Source organism: Crocodylus siamensis, chromosome 4 (genome assembly GCF_052110815.1).
Source record: "Crocodylus siamensis isolate JL-2025a chromosome 4, ASM5211081v1, whole genome shotgun sequence".
Classification (NCBI taxonomy): Eukaryota; Metazoa; Chordata; order Crocodylia; family Crocodylidae; genus Crocodylus; species Crocodylus siamensis.
Window position 1 is genome coordinate 159,874,950 of NC_143398.1, and position 15,869 is coordinate 159,890,818.

At 45.2% G+C, this 15,869-nt stretch overlaps 1 protein-coding gene across 6 annotated transcripts in view; it reads left to right on the plus strand.

The window, feature by feature from the left end:
- The window catches only part of PCGF2 (polycomb group ring finger 2), a 40,692-nt gene that overhangs the window by 12,669 nt on the left and 12,154 nt on the right, over nt 1–15,869 (plus strand). For 5 of the 6 annotated variants that reach the window (XM_090044565.1, XM_090044568.1, XM_090044567.1 and 2 more), the window contains exons 2-7: nt 2,105–2,244; nt 3,529–3,625; nt 7,882–7,937; nt 8,409–8,459; nt 8,586–8,694; nt 13,922–13,970. In XM_090044565.1, the coding sequence (XP_089900691.1) occupies nt 2,133–2,244; nt 3,529–3,625; nt 7,882–7,937; nt 8,409–8,459; nt 8,586–8,694; nt 13,922–13,970 (474 nt within the window). In that variant the 5' untranslated portion in view covers nt 2,105–2,132. Of the gene's footprint in view, nt 1–3; nt 2,245–3,528; nt 3,626–7,881; nt 7,938–8,408; nt 8,460–8,585; nt 8,695–13,921; nt 13,971–15,869 lie in introns of those variants that run through there. The other variant, XM_090044566.1, reaches the window with a different exon arrangement.

Consider the following 15,869-nt stretch of genomic DNA (forward strand, 5'->3'; position numbering starts at 1 on the left):
CGTGCGGGCCCGGGCGCCCCACGGCGCGAGCTGAGGGCTCCGGGCCGTGAGCAGGCGGCCGGGGGCCCTGTGCAGGGGAACTGGGATCGGGGCCGGGGCCTGGGAGGCTGCTGGTGGGGTGGGTGCAGCGTGGTCTTGCAATGCCAGGCTGTGCGTGGGATGTGGCAGGTAACATGGGCACTCAAGTGCGTGCATCTGTGTGTGCCTGTCTGTCTGCCTGTCGTGCACAGTGTCGGTGTGTGCCTGTGTGTGTCGCTGCGTGTGCCAGTCTCTACCATGCTGCAAATATGCAGTGGCCTGGCATGTTCATAGTGTGTCTAGTCTGCCCACCTGCATGTACGTGGAAGTGTTAGCTGCATTTCTGCTAGGGGTCTCACCTGGTATATTGCACCCTGCATTGGCACAAGAGGGGGTGCAGGTCAGGATGGGAAGGCATGTGTACGGGCATCACAGTGTTGTGTTATACTTGTGTGACCATGTCTGTGAGAGAGAGATGTGGTGCTTTGAAGATGCAAACTGGGGCAGCAGTGTGTGTATGTATGCGTGCATTGGCAGATGCTTCATGCGTGTCTGGTATCTCCTATGTGTGTCGTAGGTACCATGTATGTTTTTGTGTGTGTGTGGGGAGGTGTTTTGTTTCTTGCTTCTCACGCACACACAGATGCAGGCAGCATGCTCACCAGAGGCCCTTCCTGCTCCCCCCTTTTTTCAGGCCTGTGCATTTAATGAATTGCATGTTAATGTTCAATTAGACCATTTATCTGATTTGTTCTGGGCCATTGGCTTTCTGAAATAGGATGAGTCATGCGGGGTGGCAGTGGGTGTATGGCATGGAAGGGAAGGGGGGCAGGACCAGGGCAGAAACTGCAAGCCTCCCTCGGCTTTGTTATCTCGTGTCACCAGTAGCTGAGGGGAGAATGACGGAGGAGGACACGTGGACAGCTAAGGGCTAAGGTGAAACTGCAGCAGCCCCCTTAGCTGGATAGGGTGGAAATGCCAGCTGCATGGTGCAACTCTGATCCTCCTGGTTGAGGGCACTGCAGAGTGTGTGTGTGTATATATGTATGTGTATGTGTACTGAGCTTACGGTGGCAGAAGAAATGTAGTTGGAGGGAAGGCATATAGGGGATGAAAAACAGTACTGTTAACTATTTATGAGGAAAGGGACTCTATAATCAATAACCCAGAAGTGTTCCTGTCTTTGAGTGTCACTTTTATGTCCATTTTTTAAATTCATTTTTGCACCTAGATAACATGCATAATCCTAATGGAGGGGGAAAATGAGCTTTGTGTATTTTGGACTGAGATTTATTCTTTCTTCCCAGTTCTGAAATGTAAAGCTACCACTGAAACCTGCAGGTTGTCTGGTTTTTAATCCCTCCATATCTTGACAGGGTTGTCTGTGTGGCATTTCTCTTGGTTGGGCCATGCCAGGAATGGTATTGTCTGCATATTAATTGATTTTCGTCCGTTAAAAAAGGTTATTAAATTAACACACAGGAGATGAAGAAATTTGGTGGGGAAACAAAGGGGGAGAGAACATTCCTGATAAAGATGCAGTGCAATTATAGGCCAGGCTGTGAAACTGTAACTCGCATTGAATTTATATCTTTCTCCCTATTACTATTATTTTACATTTATATTGTGGTACAACATAAATAATGCAGAGACTATGGGTCCCGTTTTGCCAGGCTCCGCAAAGACATAAATAGTCTCCTTGACATACTCAGGATTGCCCTTAGAAAGGGTGTTACTGCTTATGGCTCTGGCTGGATATGGAAAGAAAAAGAGTTTTTTTGTTGCATTTAAAATGCAAATATCAGGTTTTTTACCCTTGTCTCTATATTGTTACGTTTTAAGGCCTGACCATAGGAACTAGGCTCCAAGGAGGGGATGTATGTGAATAATTCCTAAATAAATGTTAAAACCTCTGCAGTTTTTAACTGACTACTTCATTCCCTTTTGGGATGTTGCCTTCTCTTGCGCTAGCCAGTTACTTACTCTAGTCTCTATAATATTCCTGGAGGGTTGGGATGCCCATGTAGCTGCTGCTAACATGATCCTCAGGCCATGGTGGAGTGTGTTTGTGTGTTTTTATTTCCAGAGAGGATCTGCCCACACCCTGATCCAAAATGCACAGAACCACCAGGATAAAGATCACTGAACTGAATCCCCATCTGATGTGTGCCTTATGCGGAGGCTACTTCATTGATGCAACCACCATAGTGGAATGTTTACACTCATGTAAGTCTCCAATGTGTCCCAGGAGGGGAAGGCAGTGAGCAGAGGAGACTGCCCGTCCTGAAGGAAATGTTCTTTGCTTTCCTGCTACAGGCAGATCTCTGTTCTTGGTGTTAAGTTCAGAATCTTGTTGAGGATCGGAGATCCCTTTCCGCTCAGCAAATGATAACTGTCAAGAGTTTTCAAAAGTAGCTAATGGTTTTTCTTTTTTTGGATGCCTAACCGGAGGTGCCTTTTCTTTTTTTCTTTTTTCTCCAAGAAGAGCTGAGTATTCTGGAAAGCTCTTTGTAATGAGGAACAGCTTGAAAATTGAAGCGCTTTAAATACTAGTCACTTTTTGAAAATGCTTACCTTGGATTACTTTCAAGAGGGAATTGGGGAGGGTGTGGGGGGGCCTCAACTTCTTATCACATTGCTCAAGAAAACTGCTGCAGCTCTTTGGCTGGAAGCACAAAAGTGAAGATTTCCTCAAAGACGGAAAGCTGAGAATGAATAAAAGGGAATACCTTTGTTATGCCACCTGCAATTGAAGCAGTGAAACTCATTGCTGCAAAGTGGTCATTGATACCAGGAGATGAAAGAAAAAGGGACTGGACATTTAAATGTATGGTATAATTATATTATATTTGAATATAAGTAATAACATTTTTGGAAGAGATATTAAACCATGTGCTATAAGGATAAACAATCTCTAATAGAGACCGGATTTGAGACTAGACTACATCTGTCTAGTGCAGGGTTATACTTATGTACTGGCCTCAGTGGACCTGGGGTGTGATTCAGTCTGCCAACATTCCCCAATTTTTTTGTTTTTATCTTTCCCCTTTGCCTAAAGAAGTGACGTGAAAGAACAGTCATGCCTGGTAAGCACCCTGCTCTTGTGAGGGAAGGATGGAATAGGAGATTTCACTCTTATTGATTCATGGTAGCAGACCTCCTAACCACTTGATTAAAAGCACCTTCACTCTAATGGAAGCAGTTGCAACGTGTTTATAAGGAGAGGGGAGGAAAAAATGGTTCATGCTTAGCGTATTGTTATAGACCTGTTAATTGTAGATAAATGTCACCTCTGGCACAGCATCCTACCACGTGTCATGGACCTTTATTTCCTGCTTAGGCATTACTAAGGAGCCAACTGATTATAGCCAATGCTGAAATGATGCATAGGCTTTGCATTGGCTTTTTGCATTGTGGGGTGGGGGCAATAAATTTCACCCTATGTGCCCTTTTGGGGATTTCATCCTGTTATTTTTTTCTCTCTCTTCTCTTTTCCCCCCTTCCCCCCAGTCTGTAAAACCTGCATCGTTCGTTACCTGGAGACCAACAAATACTGTCCCATGTGTGATGTTCAAGTGCATAAAACCAGGCCTCTCCTCAGCATCAGGTGAGGGATCTTGCTGTTAGAACTTCTCCACCTCTCTTCCCCCCCAGTACACAATAAGATGTTGCTTAGTGAGCGCTGCTGTTATGACAATCTCTCATCCTTGCTTTTCTTCAACTGAGAAATGGATATTTTGTCTTAAACTCTGTCACCATTTGCCTCCAGGTCATTAGTGATTTTTTTGGGGGTGCATTGGTTTTATTTGGCAATACCAGCTTGAAAAGGGCCTGAGTTTTGAGAAGATACAAACCCCATATATAGTGTCCCATATTGGGAGTCCAACTTACTGATCACTTTGGAAGGCTTTTGCATTTAACCCTGGACCTGCTTTAGCAAGGTACTAAAGTATGTGCTGAACCATAAGCATGTCATGTGAGTGTCCCCGTGAACTCCCATGGGATTGTTCACTTTGTAAAGTATAGGTACTTATGTAAGTCTTGGGAGATCTGCTTTTAAAGCCTTGCTTTGCCACAGACTTCCTTTTTGTCCCTGGGCAAGTCACTTATGTACAGGTCTTCCAAGGCATTTAGGTCTCCGAGTGGAGATGGAGGCACACCTACTTTTGAACATCTGGTTTCTTTGTCTCAGTTCCTGTCTTCTAGTGGGGATAACAGCACTTTCCACTCTGTCGGGGATGTTGGGAGAACAAATGTATTTAAAGTAGCAAGGGCCTTGGACGGTGGTGATGAGGATGTATAAGAATATGGACAGAGTCCCTACCCCAAACTGCTTACAATTTTACTCTTGAATTTATGTGTATCACCTAACATAACACAGCCCCTGCTTGAAGTGCTGTCAGAATACAAATAAGACCAGAGCTAGAATATAGGATGACAAATGCCATGATGGGGCAGACATGGCTAGGAGCTTCCCTGTGTTTTCCAGTACATCTTGATGGCTTTAGAAAGAGGTTTCAATGACTATTAGCAGGAAAGGGGACTCATGAGTTGCATCTTTGGGCAGTTTAGCCAGAGAATCTGTGGTCCTTTTTAGACAATGCCGTGACCACAGACATCAGTCTTTGAAATAGCTACAAGAGCAGTTTAACCTGAGACCAGTTGTGGTTTCTAATTCATTGATCTATTTGCCTTGAAACTTTGCTTTCTTCACTCCATGCTCCCCCACTTCTTTCCTCCTCCTTCCAATCCCAGCATTATTCTTCACGAGTAACTCTGCCTTGGGTGCTACAAACATGATCCCTGGTGCATAGATCTGGCTCCCGGGCCCCTGTTCTAACATGCATGGAACCACCAGGATAAAACCAACCCAGCTGAATCTGCCTTGCGTTGATGTGCGCTTTATGTCAGTTTTGCTCCTTCCCCATTTGTCTGGGTTCGGGGAAGCCAGACACGTCTTGTCAGTTGTAGAATTAGCTCTGCAGGTGGTTGGCATAGAAACCATTAAGGCTGCAATACATCACTAGGGTTTTTTTTAGCTCTTCCATGTAAATCGGTTTCTGTAGTAACACGTTGGGTTTTTTTTTTTTTTGGTTTCCAGTGAAATATTTACACTGTAACTCCCACAGATCTCTTTCCTAAATATCCCTGAATGTGTGCAGAGATAGACATACACACACCCACGCTACAGACACAGGCACACACTGCCAACATGTAGACAGACTCAAAACAACAGCAGTGTAGAAATACACTTGAGTTTGCCCTGTAGTAACATCCAGACCTCTTACTTTATTCGTCTTTCAGGCACACTCAGAGACCCCAGCTTAGATCATTGTGCCTGCCACAGTGCAAACAAATTTGCATTTTTGTTCAGGCAGAGCTGGATTTGCATTTATGCTATGGCACCTTTGCAGCAGTCAGACAATGGAAGAAAGCTGTGAGTGTTAAGGAAGATCAAGTTAGAGGTGTCCTATCCCTGTGTCTTTTCAGAGTCCAGTAATCAAGACCCAGGCTTCAGACTTTTTGGGGATAGGTTTTTTATGTCAGACACTGACACATTTCCTGTAAAAGTTACTTGAGTAATTCTTTTAGGCTACAGACTTCCAGGGTGAGTAGCTATAATAAGGCTGTTGCATACAGGGCCAGATCTTCTGCCAGAATAGTGAAGTGTCCACTTCCCTTTATTGCCTCAGTTTCAGATTTTCAGTTATCATTTCCTGTCTTGGTTAACCCTTTCCAGTGAGGACAATGACCCTATGCCACCTCACCTGGAACTCTCAAACAGCTATGTATGAAGCTTAAGAAAGTGCTTTGATATCTTCAAATGGAAGGGTCTATTAAAGGAAACAATTATTACAGGAGTAGTGTTGATAGAGGATGTGCACATTTCTCCTTCTGCTTTTCAAGCTGGAGTCACAGGGCTGCTTTTAGGGCCAGGGGTAAAACTCAAATGACTCCCTCATTGACTTAACTGGGCTGCGGAACAGATGTAGTTTGCACAGGTTAGACAGTTTCACTTCTCTTTCCCCTTCCCCATCCCCTCTGTTTGAGATGCGCACAGTACACAGCTGTGGTGTCAGCAATGTGAATAACGACTATTGAAGGACTGCAGGCTTAATCCTGCAAGGTGCTGTCAGCAGGCAGAGCAGAGGGTGCGTAGCAACATGCAGAAACAAACTCCAGCATACCCATTGTATGGGATGCCAGAACCACACTGCATGCGCACATGGAATCCTCTTGGGAGCCTGGGCATGGGAGGGCCTGTGATCATCTGTGATAGACACAGGGCACACACCCTTGGGTAAGTTATTGGGCTAAATGGTTATTGATTCATGCAAGCATAATGACTGTCTGGTAATTAACCTGCCAGTCAAATGACAGAATTTGCTTTTTCATTAGCTTGCTGTAAATTATAAAGCAAATCCTATGTGTGCATATAATAAATAATGTCACAGAGGGGCCTTGCAAACTCCTGGTGACATCACCAAGAAGTTATAGATTAAAGGGCTGCTGTTATGCTGAAAAACATGTATTTGAAAGAAAAACAAATGACTGTACCCACTATTCATAAAGACCCTATTATTAAAAAAGACCTAAGTGCAAACCTGTCACCATGAACAGATTTGTTTTTCTTTTAACATTTTGTTTGACTACAAGATGCTTTTGTTAACCCTACTAAAGGCCAGTTTGCATCTTCAGATGCTTGAAATACCTTAGGAAAATCTGGCTTTGAGTTTCTTTTGAAAATATAACTTAGGGCTTTTGAATGTTTCACTCTAAGACACTCAAAATAAGACTGAGCAGTTTCAGTTTGTTTTCTAGTAGCTTTCCCTGCATGGCTTTTGTGTCCTATAGTAATGTGTTTGCTTGCAACTGATGCAGAGAGGCATTAAAACCAAAGAAGAAATCTGTCTTGGTAATTTTTTTTTTAACTTGCAGAAACACGACAGTTGAGCTTGGCTTTTTATTAAGATCTTGGTGCATGTCTGGCTGGGTTTTCAATATGTATAGTTTGGATTGGCTGAAGCATTCTCCCCTCCCTTCCTACCAAAAAAACCATGGGGGTTTTAAATTATTTTTCCCTCCACTTTTCTGTTTTTACTCTGTTAGAGCTGGCTCAGGTGATGGGGCATCCTGGTGGTTTCAGAACTAGACTGGGTTTCTGGAGCCCCAGAATTTAATCCTAGTGGTGCTCTAGCTTTTCTGCATGACCACAGTTAAGTCACTTCAGATCTGTGCATCAGTTTCCTCACCTGTGCAGTGGAGTTAGTGCTTTACCAGGGAGGTCAGGATCATTATGAGATTTCCAGATGAAAAGCAATGCATGAGCTGTGTTAGTGTCTGCAGACTTTTCTGAATTAAGACAACAGCTAGACATTGACCTGAAGAACATTAAATGAGACTGTGGTAAAACCATAAGTGTCCAGGAATTCAGCTTTGCCAAAAACCACCCCCACAAAAAAACTACCCCACCAAAGCCCCCATATTGGTAATTCTGGACATTTTACTATACAAAACTCCTGCCAACTTGAATCCACTCTCATCAAAGTCAATGGGAGATTTACTAATGTTGGCTCAATGGGAACTGGGCCTATGCAGTTTGAGCCTAAATTGATCTGACTGTTTCTTTGTAAGGGGCCAGCACAGTGTCTGCACACTTGTTAAGGCACATTCAAGCTCTATTTTGAGGGCTCAAGTGGGAATTGGGCTTTATGCTGTTCCTTTGCTGAGGAGCAAACTTTAACTCTTGTGTATATTATCTTCCCTTCACCTGAACAAATTCTTCAGCCAATTTACCTGCCATACCCAAAAAACCAGTTCTAATCCAGCCATAACTAATTATCTTCTCTCTTTGCATTCCAGATCAGACAAAACTTTACAAGACATAGTGTACAAACTGGTCCCAGGGCTATTTAAAGGTACAGATGGATACAATGGCAATTTTGGGGTGGGGTTTTCAACACATGAGTTGTCAAGTTAACTTCTCTGCTAAAGTTCAAGCAATGCAGGCCCCCAAGTGTGAACACAGTTATGCGAGGTATATAAAGCTGTTTTATACTTGTATACAGCTTCCTGACTGGGAGAGCAATAAGCTTCAGGATAAGCCACTTTTACTTGGTGTAAAATTGCATGCCCTCTGAGGGTTGTACTGGTCTACCTAGATGGGTTAGAAAACAAATCACCCTCAAGGCTTGCTCCACACAAGAGGCTATTCTGGAATAGCTGGTGTGTCCTAAATTCCCATCCTGCTTTAATCTGAATTAACTCAAGTGTGGACAAGCCTTAATTGGGGACCAAGCCATGATGTATAAATCAGACCTTGAACTCTTTCTCCTTCCTTCTTTCATTCCCTTCTTTCTGGGATCTCCCTGCTTTCCCTGTGCTTACAGATGAAATGAAGAGGCGGCGTGACTTCTATGCAGCCTACCCCATGGCAGATGGTAAGTGTCTGCGAGCAGAAATGGCTATTTTTTTCCCCCTGGTTTCTTGTCCCCTGTCTTGCCAATAAATAAATTTAAGGGGAAGTTTTAATAACTCTAACTCCTTTTTCTCGCCTCACTGTATAGTTCCCAATGGGTCTAATGAGGATCGTGGGGAAGTTTCTGAACAAGACAAAGGGAACCTGACAGATGATGAAATTGTCAGCTTGTCCATAGAATTTTATGAAGGAACAAGGTAAGGGCATTCCCCTTTCCTTCTACCATTGCTGTTTATGAGACCGAATCTCACTCTTTGTGGCTTGCTGGGCTGGACCAAGTACTGAAGACCTTTCCAGCATTCTCTAACTTGAATTGACAGGTCACTTCAGTGGGAGTTTTGCCCAAGTAAAGACTATGCGTGAAATCCCTTCCTTTTCCCTTCCTTACTTGGGGCACAAGGCCTGAGGGCCTTAAGTACTTCAGTGGGTCCTGGCTATGGCAGCCTTCAGGCATTTTGCTGTCTTCAGTATATCAGTTCTTTGCAACACCCCTTGGGAGGCAGGGCATGGCTTTTATCTCCATTATACAGGGGAGGGAGTGAGGTGCAGAGACATGAAGGGAAGAGGAGGAAGAGTTGCGCTTCTTGCAAAAGAGCTGTATGATTGCTCAGAGCTCCAGTATGAAACTAGAGATAGGTCTGTTGAAAATCTCTGGGTTAGGGTTAGAGGAGTTGGCAACAAGGGTGATGTTGTGGTGGGGGTCTGCTATAGATCACCAGGCCAGGAGGAGAAGTGGTGGATGAGGCTTTCTTCAAACAGCTAGTGGACATTTCCCAACCACAGGCCCTGGTTCTTATGGGGGAACGTCAGTCACTCTGACATCTTCTCAGAGGGCAATACAGCAGTGCACAGGCAATCCAGGAACCTTCTGGAGAGTGTTAGGGACAACTTGGTGCAGGTGCTGGAGTGGCCAACAAGGAGCCATGCTCTTTTTGACCTGCTGCTCATAAAGAGGAAAGAATTGGTGGGGAATGTAGTAATGGATGGCAACTTGGGCAACAGTGACCATGGGATGATTGAGTTCAGGATCCTGAAGGAAGGAAGGAAGGAGAGCAGCAAAGTAAGGAGCCTGGACTTCAGAAAAGCAGACTTTGACTCACTCAGGGAATTCATAGGCAGGATTCCCCTGGGAAGCCAGTCTGAGGAGAGGAATTCAGGGGAGCTGGCTGTACTTTAAAGTAACCTTACTGAGAGTGCAGGAACAAACCATCCCAATGTGCAAGAAGGCTAGCAAGTATGGCAGGTGACTAGCTTGGCTAGGCAAGGAACTCTTCAGTAAGCTAAATTGCAAAAAGGAAGCTTATAAGTGGAAATGGACAAAAAACTAAGGAAGAGAATAAGACTATTGCTTGGGCATGCAAGGCCAGAGTAAGGAAGGCCAAAGCACAACTAGAGTTGCAGCTTAGCACATCACCTTGAGGGATGCGAGGGGTAACAAGAAGGATTTTTACAAGTAGGTTGGTAACAAGAGCAGGATCAGGAAAAGTGTGGGTCCCTTACTGAATGGGGGAGGCATCCTAGTGACAGAGGATGCAGAGAAGCTGCAGTGACTTTTTCACCTCGGTCTTCTCAGGCAAGGTCAGCTCCCAGACTACTGCACTGGGCAGCACAGTTTGGGGAGAAGGTGAGCATCTGAGAGTGGCAAAAAATAGGTTAGGGACTATTTAGAAAAGCTGAACATGTACAAGTCCATGGGGCTGGATTCGATGTACCCGAGGGTGCTGAGGGTGTTGGCTGATGTGATTTGCAGAGCCACTGGCCATCATCTTTGAAAACATGGTGATTGGGAGAGGTCCTGGATGATTGGAAAAGATCAAGTATAGTGCCCATATTAAAGAAAGGGAAGAGGGAGGACCCAGGGGACTGCAGACTGATCAGCCTCACCTCAGTCCTTGGAAAAATCATGGAGCAAATCCTCAGGGAATCCATTTCTAAGCACTTGGAGGGGAAGAAGGTGACTAGAAACAGTCAGCTTGGATTTACCAAGGGCAAGTTGTGCCTGACCAACCTGATTGCCTTCTGTGATGAGATGACTGGCTCTTTGGATGTGGGTAGACCAGTGGATATGATAAAGCTTGATTTTAGCAAAGCTTTTGATAAGGTCTCCCACAACATTCTCACAGGCAAGCTAAGGAAGTCATTGTTGGATGAATGGACTGTAAGGTGGATAGAAAACTTGCTGGATCATTGGGCTCAGAGAGTAATGGTCAATGGCTCAATGTCTAGTTGGCAGCCAGTATCTAGAGGAGTGCCCCAGGGGTCAGTCCTGTGGCTGGTTTTGTTCAATATCTTTATCAATGACCTGGTAGGTGGTACAGAGTGCACCTTCAGCAAGTTTGCAGATGACACCAAGCTGCGGGGAGTAGTAGATATATATGCTGGTAGAGCTAGGATTCAGAGAAACCTATACAAATTAGAGGACTGGACCAAAAGAAATCTCATGTGGTTCAATAAGGACAAGTGCAAAGTCCTGCACTTAGGATGGAACAATCCCCAGTCATAGGCTGGGGGTGACTGGATGGGCAGTTCTGCAGAAAAGGACCTGGGGGTTACAGTGGACAATTATCTGAATATGAGCCAGCGGTGTGCCCTTGTTCCCAAGACGGCTAACAGCATAATAGGCTGTATTGGTAGGAGTGTTCAGCAGATCAATGAAAGTGATTATTCCCCTCTATTCAGCACTGGTGAGGCCACATCTGGAGTACTGTGTCCAGTTTTGGGCCCCCTGCTATAGCAGGGATGTGGACAAATTGGAGAGAGTCCAGCAGAGAGTAACGGAAATGGTGAGGGGGCTGGGGTGCATGACTTATGAGGAGAGGCTGGGGGAACTGGGCTTAATTAAGTCTCAAGACGAGAAGACTGAGAGGGGATTTAATAGAAGCCTTCAACTGCCTGAAGCGGGGTTCCACAGAGGATGAAGCTAGACTGTTCTCCTTGGTGGCAGATGACTAAACAAGGAGCAATGGTCTCAAGTTGCAGAAAGGGAAGTTTAGGTTAGATATTACGAAAAAAACTGTCTCACTAGGAGGATAGTAAAACACTGGAACAGGTTACCCAGAGAGGCTGTAGAATCTCCATCCTTCAAGGTTTTTAAGACCTGGCTAGTCAGTCTTGGCTGGGATGATCTAGTTGGGGATAGTCCTGCTCTGAGCAGGGGGTTGGACTAGATGCCCTCCTGAGGTCCCCTCCAACCTTAATTATCTATGGTTCTACGAAGGTCCTGAATTTAAAAAGAAGTTAGGCACCAGATTCCCACTGATCCAGCCGAGGATCTGACCTTAGGTGACTTGCTCAAGGTCACATGCATTGTCTCTGCTGGCATCTTGAAATCAAGTTCTAGGCTAGTGCGCTAACCAGTGAACCATCCTTCCCCAACCTGTACATCACTGAAGCCTCCCTTTGCTTGTTGCAGTCCTTTGCTCCGAGGAGAATCTTCTTTCCAGTGAGATGCAGCCTGTAAATAGCTAGACATGTACAGAGCTGTGATCGCTACCACTGCCTGCCAGATATTTCTCTCCTTTACTTATTTCTTATCTTATACTTGAATTGTAAGCCATTTAAGTCAGAACCATTTTTTGTATTGTTCTATATTTGTACAGTACCTCACACAGAAGGATCGTAGCCCAGGCCTGGGTTTCCTAGGTGCTGCCACAACATACAAACAAATAAATATGCATCCCATTCATATTTGTGTTACCTCTGGTTTCAACCATGGCAGGACCCAGTGGTTTCAACCCCTTGTTGCCACTTCCTTTTTAGCTCAGAGGGCCTTTGAAGCAGGGATGCTCTTGTATTGTTTGTTTATACACACTGTGACTGGCTCTGCAGATAGTCTGGCTGCAACACCAGTGTCAATGTGAAGTAACAATGGGTCTGTCTTTCTTGCTGTCTCGAATGTGTGCACACTTTTTCTTTCTCTTGGTGTCTATCATGGCCAGAGCTAAGGAAACTCACCACTTTTTAAAGCATTTTTTCCCTCTGGGAATGCAAATGGCACTATATTGCTTCCCTCTCTTGAAGTGCTCGTGCGTTAAAGTTTCAAAAATGCCTGAGTGATTTGGGATCTTAAGTCCCATGGAAAGTCAGTGGGATGTAGGCTTCTATGTCGTTTATGAAAATGTTACTATTATCCTTATTTTACAGACTGGAAAACCTGGGGTTTAGAGAGATGAAGAGTCACTTTTTTCTTCCCAAAGAACTTTGCTCCCAACTAGGCACTGACATGGGTTAGCTGGACTCTCCCAAATGGGGTTTGGCTCCCAACAGCTTCCCTTGAAAACTACCTAAGTGATGCTTGGGTATATTGCTAGCACTGTGGCACAGGAATGAGTTTCACCCCATCACTTTAATTCTTCTCTACTCCTTTGTGTTGGTTTCATTCAAGTGCATCTCTGTTGACTTCCGTGAATTTGCTGTAGTTTATCTGGCCTTCACGTTCTCAAACTTTGGATGGGGTGTGTCGGTCATTTTTACTGGTTTTAAATGGGATCAGATTAGTACTTGACTAGGTATTTATGTGGTGCACTTGGATGTTTCCCACATTGTGTCCTGATCCACAGCTCATCCAAGACCTTCACAAACTAGGATCTGAAATGTTCTTGTCCCAGTCAGTCCATACAAGTTTAAGATTCCTTCTTTGGGGCAACTCTTTGCCCTCCATGGGGCTTAGGGTTGAAAATAACCTCAATGCATCCCATGGGAAGAAAGCCTGGATCATCTGGCTTTAGGAGCAAAGATTTTGGTAAAATTGCAGCCCTGTATGAGTCCATTGCCAAACTCTCCTCAGTATCATTTGATTTTACTCACGTGTTGCACTTCTCTGTGAGGGCTTCCTAACACAGCATAAAAGCAGCCTGACCTGCAGAGGAGAGTGCGTAGCCTTTTTTTCCAGTGGGGCCCAGATCTTGCTCCTCTTACAGAGATCAAACTCCAGTTGGCTCTGAAGTGGCTGACCACAGACTATAAGACTAACAGGTGTGCTATGTATTTTGAGATGAACACCCACCCACCAGCACCTTCTCCCCAGCCCCCACCCTCTGCTACCCCCTCCTACCCAGTGAGTGAAAGGGTCACATTGCCAGAGATTGTTTCTATGGGGAACATTGTAAATGCAATACAAAAGCTCAAGCAAAGCCTATACAGCTTGTACATCTACAATGAGAGAGCATACTGCAGCCAAAATGTTCTAAATATTTAAGTTGTATAGCTTTGGTGAAGGCTGTTAGCCTGTACCTAATCCACTCCATCATCACAGACCACAGAGAGATTAACGCTTGTGTCACTGGTGGAGGGTCAAGTTTGCTGTGCCCTTTCCATGGTATAATTAAGTTACTGTTTACTAGAATATTTGTTATTAATTTTCTCTTTCTGTTTTTTCATTCTCCTCCTCTTTTCCTCCCCCCTTCCTCGCCTCCTACCCCCCAGAGATGAAAAGAAAGGAACGGTTGAAAATGGGGATGTGGAGAAGGAAAAAGTAAGTGCTGTGATGCTGAGGGAACCTACAGGTAAATGAGAGAGGTCCCAGCTGGTGACTCAGTGTTGTGCGGGGAAGCGGGTCATGGGATTATGCTGTGCAGTTTGACTGAGCTGACAACACAGGGGCCAGCCCAGGGAAGGGGACATTAGGGTGTGGGAGATATGGGGGTTCATGTAAGTCCAGGGATCTCACAATTCAGGCCTGAAGCTGTGTTTAGCAAAGAAATGCTTCCTTTGGCTGAAGTTCTGTCTGGGGTTAGGACGTGGCTAACCACAAAGAATCAGTTTGCCCTTGAGTCTCTGGCACTGTTCCCTTCCACTAATCCTATCTCCATCCCTCCTGCAATTTTTCCTTCTTTTCCCTCCCAACCTGGATCCAACTAGAAACCCCCAAACATGGTCCAGCAGAGTGTTAAACACGTCAGGTCTGGTTCAAAGGCTTAAAAATCTCTCGCGTTTGCAAGAAAACCATGCATTCTTTCCAGGCAGTGAATAATCACTCTTAACTGCAAGGTGCTTTAAACATGGAAGTAACGAGTCCCTTAGTGGTGCAGATACGTTGTCCTCTTGCATGGAGAGGAGAAATCAAAATTAGTTTTCCCAAAACCAACAGGTGACTCAAACAGCTCAGATTTCTGGATGCCTGATTCAGAGGCCTGAGCCATTGCAGTTTCTCCTGGGCCCAGCTACAATTTGGGGTGCTCAGTACTATTGTATCTTTTTCACAAAGATGCGGACCTCATCAAAGAACCATCCAGGCACATAATCAAACTAGATCAGCACTTCTCAAACTGTGAGCTGTGACTGGTTTGCAGATCACACCAAGCCTCTGCTCTTTTTTAACAGAAGGTTGACAGCAAGTATGCTTGATAGTCCATGAGAAGTTTTGAGGGGTCTGTTGGCCCAAAAAGCTTGGGAATCTGCTGGACTCATGGGCCATGTCCAGAAGGGCATGGATGTTTGGTTCCCCAGGGACAAGTAGCAGTAGCTCACCTTCCACTGCAGCTAGTTGTCCCCAGGGAGTGTTCATGCATGCACGCTTTGGTGCATGGCAGATTACCCCATGGGGCAGTAGAGGAGGCTGGGACTAGCACTGGGCTGGCCCTAGCAGCCTGACATAGGGTCCTGGGGGCCTCCTGGGGCTGCAGCTACGGTGATCCTGCCACGTGGAGCCTGGCCAGCAGCCACAGCACGGCTCCAGGCAGCTTGGCTCTGCTTTTCAGCCACGTGCATGCTTCTCTGTTGTTTTTCCCTGCTTTTTTTTTTTTTTTTTTACCCCATAATATCCAGGGGTAAAAAAAAACTGTGGTGGGGGGGAATGGAGCATCCAGAGGTAAAAAACAAAAAAGAGGCAGGAAAAAAAAACAGTGCAGCGCATGCAGAGGCAGCGCACTCTTGCAGCACGGAGAACAGCTGATGGCGGTATGTGGTGCTGCAGACATTTGTGGCACCACGTACTGCATGGGCGTGTCATCTGGATGTGGCCATAGTGCCCATTTTGGGGTTAAATTGAAGTATCTTAATCTATGAAGTTCAGTAACAGTACTTCAGAAAAATTCACTTCATACAGTGAACAGCTGTAGAAGAATGGTGCTGTTCTGCTTGGGTCCTGCTGGCTTCCAAGCATGTGTCTGTACAGCAGTTGGAGGTGTGGCTGCAGTTCCTTTGAACCAGCTTTTTTCTAGCTAGCTTGGGCATTGACTTTGATGTCAGTGAGGTACCATAGGTTTTCCCCTTGTGCACCATACACTACTGCAACAATGCTGTTATCTGCTTCCAAGCTGGCTATATTGTGGGGCAGACATGCCCAAAAATACAGAACCCAGTGAATGCTGCTAGAGGGCTCACGTGCTATTTAAAGGGATGCTAACCAATTCTGGCATGCTACAACCATCAT